The sequence below is a fragment of the Chiloscyllium plagiosum genome, chromosome 9 (genome assembly GCF_004010195.1).
Source record: "Chiloscyllium plagiosum isolate BGI_BamShark_2017 chromosome 9, ASM401019v2, whole genome shotgun sequence".
NCBI classification, from domain to species: Eukaryota; Metazoa; Chordata; class Chondrichthyes; order Orectolobiformes; family Hemiscylliidae; genus Chiloscyllium; species Chiloscyllium plagiosum.
In genome coordinates this window covers 25,172,642-25,187,502 of record NC_057718.1, presented here as the reverse complement: position 1 = coordinate 25,187,502, position 14,861 = coordinate 25,172,642, and the positions used below count along the sequence as shown (strand labels likewise).

The following is a 14,861-nucleotide window of genomic DNA, read 5'->3' as shown; positions in this document are numbered from 1 at the left end:
AAGGGCCACCATGTTCTGTAAAACAACTCCGTTTTCTGGTGTGCCATGCTCGTAAGGAGGTCCAGGGGGATGTGTTCCACAATTATTCTGTGCCAGCTCGAGAGTCCTAGGGATTCTTCAATACCCAGCTCATTAAAATGTTCTTCCTCATGCAGAAAGAGAGAATAGTAAAACAGTTTTTTCCCATGTACATCCAGGGAGGGAAGATTTGGAAAACCCAAGAGAAGGGACATCGGATTCAACCCAATCTCAGTTCCCAAAACCTTTGCGAAAGCACTCACGGATTTTGTGGCATGTCCATAAACAATGGGTAAGAGTACCAACATCCGTTTTACACTTGGGGTACATTGGGGACGCTCTTGTCTTAAACTTAGCAAGCCGTTCTGGTGCCAGCTGGGCCCTATGGAGTACTTTCAGTTGAATAGCCTGAGTCCTATTACAAATAGAGACCTTCCTAACATTTTCCCAAATGTCCTCCCACATCTCTGAGAGGATTTCCACCCCTAACTCCTGAGTCCAGGTTTTATATAGTCATTCCATGTCCTCCAACATGTTACTACCTAGGAAGTGACAGAGAGTGCTAACCGAGGGGGAACCTGCTGACCGGAGCACTCTCCTCTCCGTGTCCGATTTGTAAGGATTAACCATCAATGTGGTCTTTTTTTGTACAAAGTCTCTAACTTGGAAATATCAAAAGAGATCCTTCCTAAGTAGCCCGAACTTTTGACCTAGCTGTTCGAAGGACATCATGACCTCCCCATTGAATAGGTTTCTCAAACAGTGGATTCGTCTGGATTCCCAAAGCTTAAAGCCAGAGTCCATCAAATGTGGCTGAAATCCTAACATTTCCACATTGGAGTGAAAGGGGAGGTTTTTTGTAAATTGCCCTTGTCCTGCCGCATCATCCTCCAAGCTTTGACTGTGTTTAGGACAATCGGACTTTTACAGTGATCCATAGCAATTCTCATCTTGTCCATAAACAACAGGTTAATGAGGAGGCATTTTTCCTGAGAGGCCTCGATATCCAACCAGATTTATTATGGATCACAAGAAGCCCAATCAGCCACATAGGATAACAAGGAACTCAGTTGGTACTTCCTAAAGTCCGGAAAATCTAGATACCCCCACCCCCACCACCTTTTTGCGAAAGCTGCAATTTATCAGCTTAATAAGAAGTCACCTATGATGCCAAAGATCCAAGCCAGCTGTAAAGCCTGTGCAGCGCTTGCTTTGGCAGCATCAAAGGGAACATTCGCATGGGATATAATAAGCGAGGAAGAACATTCATCTTAACCAGAGCTATTCTGCCCAGCCAAGATATCAGAAGATCTTTTCAGCACCGAAGGTCCTGCCTAATTTTCTCTAACAACTGCCCATAATTGGCTTTATAAACTGATCAAAAACCGGGGTAATAAAACTACCTAAGTACAGAAAACATCCCTGTGACCATTGAAATGGGAAACGGGTTCCATCCCCAAGGTTGGACATACTAGTAAGACCCTCCACAGGCAAGGCCTCTGATTTCATGAAATTAATTTTGTACCCTGAAAACAAACCAAATAAATTAACCACTTGTATTAATCAAGGCACAGATGTCATTGGATCAGTTAAAAAGAGAAGGACATCATCCGCATAAAGAATAATTTTATGCTTGTGATCCGTCCGAATTATATTGGGATCTGTCTGGATGGCTTCCGCCAGTGGCTCGATCACCAGTGTAAATAATAGTGGTGAGAGAGGGCACCCTTGATGACAGCCTCTGCTGACACTAAAACTATCTGATCTTATGCCATTAGTGAGCACCGCTGCTCTCGGGTCACCATAAAACACTGTCACCCTTTTAGCAAAAACCTCCCCAACACCAAACCGTACCTTGACATAAAAGAGGTACGGCCATTCCATTCGATCAAACGCTTTCTCTGCATCTAGGGAAACTACCAAACCCGATATCGCTCTTTGCTGACATACTTGAACCATAAATTAATACTCTTCTAATATTATTGGTGAACCTACAACCCTTAATAAACCCCATCTGGTCCTCCTTTACAATAAACAGCAATATCTCCTCCAGCCTTAATGCCAGCATTTTTGACAGGATTTTCAAATCCATATTCAATAACGATATAGGCCTGTACGAAGTACAATTTTCTGGGTCTTTCCCTTTCTTAAGGATGAGACAGATATTTGCTTCTCTCAAAGAGGATAGAAGGCTACCCTGACTGAATGAATAATTGTACATATCTAAGAGTGGCCCAGCCAGTCCATCTATAAACTCCTTATAGAACTCACATTGAAATCCATCTGGCCCGGGAACTTTACCACTCCGGAGCAGCCTCACCGCCTTCTGCACTTCCTGAATTGTCAAGGGGGCACTCAAAAAGGACACCTGCTCTGAGGTTACACCCGAAAGGTCCATTTTCTTCATTCTATCCTCACAGGCCTCCGTGTGATACAGCTCAAAATAAAACTTTCTAAATGTTGCATTATTCTTTTTGGCATTGTAAGTCAAAGTACCAGCACTCTCTGTAATAGATTGGGGAGCATTCTTCTTTCTGGCCAAGTACGCTAAATACCTACCTGGCTTATCACTGTACTCAAATAGTCTCTGTTTCACATTTAAGACCTCCCTCTTTGCTGTTTGGGTAAGTGCAGCATTCAAAGTAGCTCTGAGGGCTGTAATCCGCTGTAATTTAGTTATGGACAGCCTATCAACATATGCTGATTCAGCTGCCTTCAGGCTAGCCTCGAGCAGATGTTGCTGTTCTCCCTTTTGTTGCTTGCAGGTCGTGGAGTAAAGGATAATCAAACCCCACATAGAGGTCTTGGCAGTTTCCCACATCATCAACGGGTTACTGGCCATACCGTGGTTGATACCCCAAAACGTTTGAAACTCCTGTAAAAGGTATTCTATAAACTTACTATCTTTCAGGAGGAAAGGGTCCATATGCCAGTGCCAGGAATCCACATCACCACTTCCAACCTTAAACTCCATATACACTGTTGCGTGGTCAGAAACATCTATATTCCCTATTTTGCAGGTTAATACCAAGTTCAAGAAGGTTGATGGCAAAAAAAAAATGTCAAACCTGGTATGGCACTTGTGTGGGTTAGAATAAAAGGTAAAATTTCTAACCTTGGGGTGAAGACATCTCCATACATCCACCAGTTGCCTAAATTGCGGAGACATACCCGTAGGACTCCTAAGTATCCTGCTCACCTCGGGGTCAATAATGCGGTTGAAATCTCCCCCTATACTTGTATGACGTGCCCAAGGGCCATCAATCTGGAGAATGCATCTGTTACAAATTTAAAGGGATGTGCCGGGGGACAGTATACATTCAGAATCTCACACTCCTCTCCATGTATTAAAGCTTTAAGTATAATTAACCACCCGGACTCATCCTTTATTTGGCCTAGCATTTGAAATGGGAGTTTCTTCCAGATGAGAATGGCCACTCCTCTACTTTTCGAGATAAAAGATGAAGAAAACACCTGGCCTAATCCTCCCTGTTGCAACTTCAAATGCTCCTTATCATTTAAGTGTGTTTCCTGTAATAAGGCAACATCGACCTTTTTTTTCTAAGACTTGACAATATCTTTTGGTGAGTGACTCCCATTAACATTCCAGGTGGGCCATTTAAATGAAAGGCTAGCCCCCCTGGGAGGAAGAAACCCCTAGCGTGCCAAGTAAAAACCATAAACAGTTAACATAGATTTTAAAACACAACTTTTAAAACTACTAAATCAAAACCACTAACAACTGCTTCAAAAAAATAACAACATAAAGCATAACTGAGTGTAAATGATATGTGGAGCTTGTTCAAGGAGCAACTATTGAGTGGTAAAAACCATAAACAGTTAACATAGATTTTAAAACACAACTTTTAAAACTACTAAATCAAAACCACTAACAACTGCTTCGAAAAAATAACAACATAAAGCATAACTAGAAGGAGACTTACCCCTTGTCCACAGGGGCACTCTTACCTCCCGATAATCCCACCATGACTCCTTCCAGCTGGAGCCGTGCTCTCGCCCCAGACACCACAAAGTAAGAAAAACAAATACCAATATCTTATGACAAGAAGGTTAACAGTGGGGGCCCCAACTGTTCCTTCCATACTACAACCCTAGGCACTCCTGGCCGAACAACAACATAAAAAAACATATAAAATTATAATCCTGATATATATTGAAAGGAAAACCAAAATCACCCCTCAACAATCAGGTAAACCAAGCAAATTACAGACAAAAACAAAAAGAAGAAAAAAAGAGGGGGGGGAAAGGGGCAGAATAAAACAATTGTCCATATAATTCAGGCCAATCAGTCTATTTTAAAGTGTCAAAACGTGCTTTGCCTTTTCCATGGTTGAAATGCAGTATTGCCAGGTATTTCTTGGAATATTGAATATTCAGGTCCCTCAGACGCTTCTTTACCACATCAAAGGCCTTCCTCTTACGAATCATGACCGGGGAAAAGTCCTGAAACAACATGATTCATGATCCCTTGTACACCACAGCCTGGGCATCCTTCCCCAGTGCTCTAGAGGCTTTCAGTATCATTTGTTTGTGTCTATAATGCTGGAATCGCATTAGGACTGGGTGGGGGCTGGTCCGATCCGGGCCTGCGCACTGTGACCCGGTGAGCCCACTCGACCTGCACCCAGCCTACCTCCGACTTCAGCTTCAGAAACTATGGGAGCCATTGCTCCAAATAGCTGACGAGCTAGCCTTCTTCCTCCTGTTCGGGAAGCCCCAGCAACCAGATATTCTTCCAACAATCTCGATTTTTGAGGTTGCCGCCTGCTCCTCCAAGTCCCGCACTCAGCGTTCCAGGGCCTGAACCTGGCTCGTAGAAGATTCAGCCGCGGTCTCAGAAGCCGGGGCACATTACTCCGCCCCTCCAACACGCTGCCCAAGACTCTGAATCTCCAGGTCATGCCTCTGCACATGACCAAGATCAATTCCCACCTGGCCCGGGACTCCTCCATCAATGCACCAATCCTATCTCAGGGTTTTACAAACCCTGAGATCAAGCTCTGCTCTGCAGGTGAGTCCTCGGGGGGGGGGGGTTCTTGGCCTATCGAACTTTCACAGATTGCTGCACGGGATAAATCTTTTCTGTGTTGCTGGTTTAAATTAAGCGGGGGGGGCGGGGTTTAACCTATGTCGTAACAGTTTGGGGGCTCGGGTCCATGATTTGAACAGGTTTAGACAGATTTGAATACATTTAGGGGTACGAAAAATCCCAGCAGATTTAAAAACTTGCAGGTTAGCATCCTAGAATAAAACATAAGTGAGACAATTTGTTTAATTTAAGTGGTTGATTAAATTAAAGGTGAGAGAAATGCCTCTTAAAATTGCTAAAGAAGTTCTGGGATTTGATGATGATTCTCAAATTTGCCAAGAAAGATTAGAAGGAAAGAAAAAGGCCATACTTTTAGAATTAGTAAATAAGTTAGATTTGGGTTTAACCAAAGACAAAAGTAAAACTGAAATTGTAAAGGAGTTACTCAAACACTTAGATCTGTCAGAGAAACAGGAGAGAGGAAAAGGAGGGGGGGGGGTTCTTGGACAGCAAAGAGAGAGAGAAGAAAAGCAGAGAGAGAGGATAAAGAAAGAGAGAGAAAGGTGTTGGCTGAGCAAAAAGAGAGAATTTGAACTTGAGAAGTTGCGACTTTGTCAGCAAAGTCAAGTTAACAAGATGGGGATTAAAAGAGAAGGTAGTGATATATATATAAATGGGTCAAAAGTCTGCCACATTTTGATGAGAAAGATGTTGAAGCCTTCTTTCTTTCATTTGGCGAGGCAAATGGAGTGATCTGGGTTTTATGGGTAATGCTCGTTCAGACTAAAATGGTCGGCAGAGCTAGTGAGGTATTTGCTGCACTGTCAGATTATGTGTCAAGAGGTTATGGAGAGATTAAACAGGCTGTTTTAAATGCTTATGAATCAGTACCAGAAGTATGTAGACTTTGGTTAGAAACACAAAGAAGTAACAAGGTCAGACTTATGTTGAGTTCGAAAGAATTAAACATAGTCATTTTGATCGATGGGTGTGCGCTTAGAAAATAGATAGGACCTTTGAGGCTCTAAGAGAGACTATTCTGCTGGAGGAGTTTAAACACTCACTTCCAGAGATGGTAAGAATTCACGTGGAGGAACAGAAAGTTCAGGAAGTGAGAAGGCAGCAGAATTAACAGATGTTTGTACATAAGACAAGCTGAAGGCTAAAATTTTATCCTGTGAGGGATAGAAATTGGGAGAGGGGAATCCTACACTACTAAGCCAAGAGTAGAGAGCACTGGTAAGAATTTACCACAGGATAAAAAGAAACCCAAGAGGGTGGAAAGGAGGTGAAAGGTCTTGGGTGTTTTCACTGTAATGGAGTGGGACACAGAAGATTACAGTGCCGGTGGTTTCAAAAGGGCACTGCGAAAAGGTGTTTTCACTGCCAGAAGGTGGGGCACATAAAGTCACAGTGCTGGTTGTTAAAGAAAGGCGCTGTGGGAAAAGAATTCGTAAAAGAAGCTAAGCCAGTGGCATTAGTGAAGGTAGTAAAGGAGACCCCAAGAAGAACTGAGGAGCTGCAGGAGAGTGCACAGTCGAGGCAGGGGCTGGATATGGAGTTAGTACCTGATCTCTACAAAGAATTTGCCTCTACGGGTAAAATTTACTCAGAAAGAACAGGAGGAGAAGGACAAGAAGTTATAATTTTTATCTAACCAGTCACTGATAGTAAGGTGAGCGAATATGCACTCTTTCTGATCTGTTACCTGAGAGTGTGGTAATTGGTGGGATAGATGGACAGAAATATAGTGTTCCCCCATGTAAGATCAGGTTGGAGTACCAACTTAAGACTGGGGTAGTTACAGTGGGAGTGATTGACAGTGTGTCAGTTCCAGGAATTCAGTTTGTTCTTAGGAATGATCCAAGGTGGGAGTGACATCCCTTGTTGTGGAGAAGCTCAAGGAAGACCAAGAAAATTGTTGGGCCTGTTTCCACACTGTAATGTAATGTAATGTAAAATGAGTTAAAACAGAAATATCCTGGTATTTTCCAGATTTTGTAGTAACCAGATCCCATTCCAGGAATTCAGTTTGTTCTTAGGAATGATCCAAGGTGGGAGTGACATCCCTTGTTGTGGAGAAGCACAAGGAAGACCAAGAAAATTGTTGGGCCGAAGGGCCTGTTTCCACACTGTAATGTAATGTAATGTAAAATGAGTTAAAACAGAAATATCCAGATTTTGTAGTAACCAGATCCCACTATATAAGTCACAGCATGAAGCAAAAAGTAAAGAGAAAGATGAAGGATTTGAGGTTCGGTTAGCTGATACCCTGTTTGACATAATGGTGCAGGAAAAACCTGTCCAGGCAGAGGGTTGGACTGACGTGTTTAGTCCTGAAAGACTGAGGGGCTTGCAACAGAACGACATGATAAAAGATACATATGTGGATACCTACTCCGAAAAGGAGGCAAAGAATATTCCAGAGGGTTATTATCTGAAAGCTAAAATTCTAAGATGGAAATAGAGACCACAGCAGGTTAGTGCAGAGGAGAAATGGGCTGATGTGCACCAGATTGTGTTGCCAGTAGCATACAGACAGGAGGTGTTACGCGTAGAACATGAACTACCTGTAGGAGGTCACCTAGGAAGACTCAGGCTCAGGTACAAAAACACTTTTATTGGCCTGGAATGCACAAGGATGTAGATAACATTTCCCGTACATGCCATACATGCCAAATGGTAGGTAAGTCACAGGCGGTAGTAAAACCAGCATCTTTGTTGCCAATTCCTCCATTTGAAGAACCTGTCACGCGGGTTATCATTGATTGCGTAGGTTCCCTCCTGAGAACTATAAGTGGGAACCATTACTTGTTAACCAGAATGGATGTGTCTACCAGATTTCCAGAGGCAATTCCATTATGGAGTATCAAGGCAAAAAGGATAGTAGAGGAGTTAGTAGCTTTCTTCACTTGATATGGGCTACCCAGAGAGATTCAGTCGGACCAAGGGACAAATTTTACTGCTAGGCTGTTTAAGGAGTTGATGGATAGCTTAGGTGTACAGCACTTTAAATCCAGTGCATATTATCCTGAATCCCAGGGAGCTTTAGAAAGGTGGTATCAGACCTTGAAGATCATGTTGACAGCATACGGTCAGGATTACCCGAATGATTGGGATAAAGGTATCCCATTCATATTTCTTGTGATTAGAAACGTCCCAAATGAATCTACTCAGTTCACTACCATTGAGTTAATATTCAGACATGAAATGAGAGGCCCTTTGAAATTAATTAAAGAAAAATTGACCGGACCAGGGTCGGAGGTCTCACACCTCGATTATGTATTAGAAGAGAAGGAGAGACTAAATCGAGACTTAATGCCTGGTTATTTGCAGTTACTTTTATGAGCTAAACAGCATCTAAAGAGTGAACAGTGGAGAATGAAGCAGGCCAGTGATAGGAGATCCCTTCAAAGCCAGGTTTAGTGGTCCCTATCAACTTGAGAAAAAGTTGAGTCAGGTGAACTATCTAGTAAAGATGCCAGATAGGAAAAATAGATATTGGGTATGTCACGTGAACATGTTGAAACCGTATTATACTAGAGAGAAAGGACTGGAGAAACAGGTGTTAGTTACTGCCCTGCAGAGTGAGGAATCAAATCCAGATGATGTGGATTTTGATGTGCATCAAAATAGATTTAAAAATGAAGAAGTTCTTGAGGAGTGGGATAGGTTAGTAAGCTATATGTCTCAGAATTAAAGAGTGCAGTTGAAAGATTTGTTACTGCAGTATAAGGACATAACATAAGAATCAGATGGGGAGGATTAATGCTATCGTACATGAAGTAGACATAGGGAATACTGCTTCGATAGAACAATACCCCTTTCGGCTTAATCCTTTCAAAGCCAGACAGGTTCAGAAGGAGGTGGAGTGCATTCTTAACAAGGACATCATCGAACCATGCCAGAGTGAGCAGAGTTCGTCAATCGTCTTAGTTCCCAAACTGGATGGGACGCAATGATTCTGCATGGATTATTGGAATGTCAATGCCGTTACAAAATGGACTCACATCTAATTCCTAGATTGGAGTACTGTATCAAGAGAGTTGGACAAGCCAGTTACATCATCAAGTTGGACTTAATGCCCGGTTTTTGGCAGTTACCTTTATGAGAGACAGTGAAAGAAATCTTTGCATTTTTAACCCCAAATGGGCTAGATCAGTTTAAAGTGATGCCCTTTGGATTGAAGAACGCATCCGCCACATTCCAAAGACTCATGAACAGAGTTATGGCTGGATTAGCAAACTATGCAGTCTATTTGGACAATGTAGTGATCTTTAATAAGTCCTGGCAAGATCACATGGTACAGTTGGCAGAGCGTTTTGAATGACTATGAGAAGCAAAGCTCATGATAAATGTAAATAAAATGGAATTTGCGAAAGCAAAGGTGACGTTCTAGGGACATAACATCGGTCATGGAAGGTGGACCCCACAGAACCCAAAGAGGAAGGCCATTGAGGAATTTTCACAAGCAACCTCGAAGGAAGAGATGCTTCGATTCTTAGGACTCAGTGGATTCTATCGGAAGTTTGTTCCAAGCTTCAGGATTGTAGTGGCACCATTAACCGATTTGCTGATGAACACAAAGTTCCAGTGGACAGAACAATACCAGGAGGCATTCGACCATTTGAAAGCCATATTAACCACCAAACCATTTTTAGCTACACCAAACTTTTCAAAACCTTTTAAAGTCGCCATCGATGATAGTGACATTGGAGTAGGCGCTGTACTCCTCCAGGAAGATGAGGATGGGATTGAACTGCCAGTTGGTTACTTTTCGAAGAAGATCAACATTCACCAGAGGAAACACTTTAGAAATGAAAAGGAATTTTTGAGTTTGGTACTGGCCTTGCAACATTTTAATGTGTAGGCTATGAACAATGTGTCAGAGACAGTTGTGTGCACGGATCACAATCCACTGACATTCTTAGAATGTTTCGAAGACAAGAATATGAGACTACTTCACTGGAGTCTTCTGTTACAGACTTATAACTTAAAAATCATACATATTGCAGGTCGGAAGAATGTAATCACAGATGTGTTATCGTGGATTTAACTGATACAGTTTAGATGAGATTTGTCTTTATTTAATGTTATATCTAAATAGATAGATGGAAAGAAGTTAAGGTGAACTTAGATTAAAGTTATCTGTATGTTAGGGCAATGTATTTAAAAAGTAGAAGAAAAAATGAAACCATCTTTTCGTTATGATTGTTCATTTTTTCTTAAGGGGGGAGGTGTTATGAAGATGTGGGTGCACTGTACCTTTAAGAGATTTAAAAGCTGGTAGACAGCACCAAGTGTTCTCAGTAAGGTAACAATGTTAAAAGGTTTTGAAAAGTTTGGTGTAGCTAATTTAGTTTTCAACCAAGTGTTACATTGCCTGGAAATGACAAAATAGATTCGAATTATGCCAATCAGTTTAAATTATACCAAAATACCAAATTCCAATCAAGTTTGAACTGAATATATTGATAAAACTTAAACGCCAATGACACAATCCAATGCTAGGAGTGTAAGACCGGGGAAAATTGAACAGTTGGGAGGAGAACTGCCAAGGCACCAGCATGTAAGAAGACTGCCTGAAAACTGGCTCTCTTAAAAGGTACTTTTATTGATCAGTAACCTGTGAAGCAGACTCCCTAAGTAGAAGAAAAGAAGACAGGAATACAGAGAAAACTGAAGGCTGCCTGGTTTTGAGATAAGGAGTGTTGTTTTGAAAATCTTAATCAGGGGCTTTATCGCATTAGTATAATAGAAGGAAAGGGAAAAGATAGGTTAGAGGAAGGATTTGTAAATAGTTGTCAGTTAATTATTCTCTGTTATACTTTAGCAAATAAAGTTGTTAATTTTTACTTTAACTAGTTCTTGGCCTATCAAATTTTCACAGATTGCTACACGGGATAAATCTTTTCTGTGTTGCTGGTTTTAAATTAAGCAGGAAATTTTACCCAGTGTCATAACAATAGTTAGTACAACCCTATTACGGCAGCTGCTGCAAGAAGTGTCAGAGTGTTGACATGGAAAACGATCATAACATGTGGGGACAACTCCCACCGTATATGCAGCAGGTACTCATATGACTCAGCCAATGTTGTCAATCTCATATGCTGCAGGCAAGGATGTCCTGAGGCATGGTACATTGGTAAGACCAAACAGATGCTACTACAATGGATGAATGGATACTGCACAACAATCACCAGGCAAGGGTGTTCGCTCCCATTCAGGGAATGTTTCAGCAGTCCAGGACATTCGGCCTTGGACCATCGGGTGACTATCTTCCAAGGTGGACTTTGGGACAAGCAACAATGCAAAGTGGCCAAGCAGAGCTGATAGTCAAGTTCGGTACCCATGAGGATGGCCTCAACTGGGACCTTGGGTTCATGTCACACTAGAGGTGACTCCACTGCACTATACACTCACACAGACACACACTCCTACATATTCACAAACTAACACAGACCCTCTCTCACACTTAAACTCTCTCTCATATGCACACACACACACACAAATACACCTCTCACAGGCTTATACCTCATCATACTCACATGCATACTTTACCAAGCTTACTCACACACACTCATACCCACATGCACACGGTCTCTCTCTCCTGCATTCACACACATATAAGTTTATGGAGCGAATCTGTATTTGCAGAATTATATTTTATTTTGCTCAAAGAAATGCACAGCCTCCAGTCAATCCATGTAAGGTTCTGTAAATCCCACTTTAGAAAGAGAACCAATGTGACTCAAGATTTGGACACAGGCAAACTTTAACCTCACACCTTTAATGCATTGTCTGAGCTGAGATGACACATTTTGTTAGAACACCTGAAGTTATCTTGAGAATGTGACTTAAAAAGGAATTCTGTAACTTACATATTAATGAACCAAAACTAGCAAAACCATTCTAATAGATGAAAGACACAATTAAAGTTTGTTTAATATATTTCAGCCACACGACACTGTAACCTTTTGCTATAACTTCTGTGCCTTATGGCCCTGTTCCACAACCACCTGATGAAGCTCGTGCTTCCAAATAAACCTGTTGGACTATAACCTGTGGTTGTGTGATTTTTAACTTTGTCCACGCCAATCCAATGCCGGCTCTGCCACATCATAGTATGGAAGAAGGTAGTGATAGGGGAAGTAGGTGCCATCAGAAATGTTGGAGGGTTGTGACATGAAGTCTTGGCACTGAGAAATGAATCAGCCTATGTAGGGGCCACAAAAGTTAGTGCGAGAGAGTGTGTATTTTTTAAATTACAGCTTTCTGCAGCAATTCCTTTGAAGATCACTGTAAAAATGTCATTGCAACCAATGCTTCCCACTTAAGGCAAAGGAACCTGATATCCATGTTGTAAGATGGGTACTGGCTGATTTGACACAGACTGCTGCTCTTCTGTTTCAACTGTTACTCCAAAAATGGGACATGGTGGATGGCAAGAGAAATGGATTGATGAGTGCTACCCTGTGATTTTCAGGCCGCCATCACTTTGCTGTTGTTTGGAAACAGGGCAACAGCCCAATCTTTGTCTCTCGCTTCTATTCCTGCCAAAACACACTACATTGGCTGTCGATGAATTACGAAACAAGGTTAATAATTAAACTAAGGGAAGAATTTTTCCACTTTATTTCAAAGGTTGGAGATAGCATTTTAAGTGACAACCAACACGTCACCCCTGTGGACAAGATAGCTCACCCAACTACACAACAACTAGGTCATGAAAAGTAGAATGTTGAGGGAGGATATCTCATCCTATCACAGTCTTCAACACTGCGGCCTGCCAATCACAGCCCAGCAGTTTCTGGATCCGAATGTCCGTGTAAATGACCCTGTGGCTCCGTGATTGAGGGACCAGTGGTGAGAAGTATTTATTTATCGGGGTCATGTGAAGTGTGGTCCAGTTTTTGCCATCCATCCATCCATGTCTCCGACTGCCTTCAGTTTGGATCAGTTCGAGAGACTCCTCTTTCCCATCTTGGCAGGTAAGTTACCAAAGCTTCTCACTCTGAAAACTAGCCACTTTCCTCACCCACCAGGGAGGCAGGTGGTCAGGGAAGAAACAAACTGAGGCCTGTATGTGGCCAGTAATTGACAATAAAATAGACTTAATTGCTAGCAAGGGTTTCTGTTGGCAGTGTTAGTGCCCCTACCTCTATGACAGGAGGCCTAGGTTCAAGTCCCCCTCCCCCCCACCCTGCTCCAGAAGTGAGTAATAATGAATAGGCTAGTAATAAAATAAAAAATACTCATGACCATTTAATTGTTGAGGTGACAATAATGAGTTTCTCTCCAGGGCCAGCTTACTTCTTTACCTCCCCTTCTCACAACCTCTTCTGCCACCTCCATGCAGGTGAAATTATGCCCTGCGTGCAGGGGGCAATAGATACCAATGGCTGACACATAAAAAACATTTTCTAATAATGTTAGCTCCTTACTACTCAGAGGAAAATCAGACTGTCATCTCTTAAATTAGAAAAATATTGAATTTCCATTTCCTATTAAACTGCCAGAAATTTGTTGCCCACTTAGCTGCTTCAAGTTACTTAAAGATAAAATTCCAATTCTTCAGCTGCTGCATATTAAGTTCCTGAGGAAAATGCTTGAAAAGAAAGACCACTCCTGTGATTGTTGCAATTGCTCCCATCACAAACAGCATGGTATTGATAATCTGCAAGGAAAAGCAAGTCACTTTATTAGTTGCACACTTGTACAACAGGGTAAAGTTCTGGCAGGCATCACACTTCCAGCAGGACCCCATAATACACTCAACACAGATCAAATTTTGATGTAGAATATCTCTATCACCATCATTTAATCACAAATGAAAAAAAACAGCAGCAACAGCCAGACAATCTTTCAAAGGACAGTACTGCTGTCTGCATGCAAGGACCCTCCACTAGTCGACAAGCCAGGATCTGGTAACTTTTTGTCTACAGGACTGTGGAAGGTTCAGGTATGAAGTAAACTGATTTTAAAAATTGGTTTTCTGAAAATACACCATGACCTGAAACCATAAAGCTCTGACTTACGCACCAGGATGGAGAATGGACAGAGCTGTGGAGCACGGAATGTGAACCATTAGTTTGGAGTGGATGCAGTTCTACAAGAATTACAATGAGACTTGGGATGGTTGTGTTGGCAAGCTGGAGATGAAGGTGGGAGTGAAGGAAGAGGAGGATAATTATTTAAGGGAGTCTTCTGCTGCTTTCTGTGGATGTTGGTTATCCTGTCTAAATGGAGGCTTCCATGGAATCTTGTGCAGCCCATAAGCAAATCTTCATTCTCAGTTTGGTGGCCAATATCAACTTAAGTACACAGTCTCTGTAGTGTATTCCAACTTCTTGATTAGATTGGATACTTGCATTTGTTACCTGTGGTTGTTTCTCTGGTAAACCCAACATGTTCACTTCTTTGGACATGCTACTTGAGAATCATTGCTTATTTAACTTGATCGCTCTTAGCAATATTGATTTTTGTTTCCTTGGAAAATGAAATTAAATCATTCCTCTCAGACTTTTGTAGTGTCATCATCTGAACTCATATTTGAACCTGCCATAACAATTTGTTTGTCAGGCATGTTACTGTCTGAACAGCTTCAGTTAAAAGTTCATCAATGAGTTTCAAAGGATCATATAACTCATTATCTTTCCCACAATTTGTATCTTCTGATGACTTTTGTTATTTCTGTCATCAGAACCTTCTTCAGTAACAATAGGACTAGAGTGCATTTTGGCCAACTCCACGTAGGCACATACTTCAACCTTGTTGACCATATGAAATAATA

The 14,861-nt window shown here is 41.7% G+C and overlaps 1 protein-coding gene across 1 annotated transcript in view; it reads right to left on the bottom strand.

Annotated features, from left to right (window-relative positions):
• Window positions 1-12,056: 12,056 nt before the first annotated feature.
• LOC122552704 (kynurenine 3-monooxygenase-like) overlaps window positions 12,057-14,861 on the bottom strand; it is a 76,361-nt gene continuing 73,556 nt past the window's right edge. Inside the window, exon 15 of the mRNA XM_043695590.1 lies at window positions 12,057-13,745. Within this exon, the coding sequence (XP_043551525.1) occupies window positions 13,617-13,745 (129 nt within the window). The 3' untranslated portion in view covers window positions 12,057-13,616. The remainder of the gene's footprint in view (window positions 13,746-14,861) is intronic.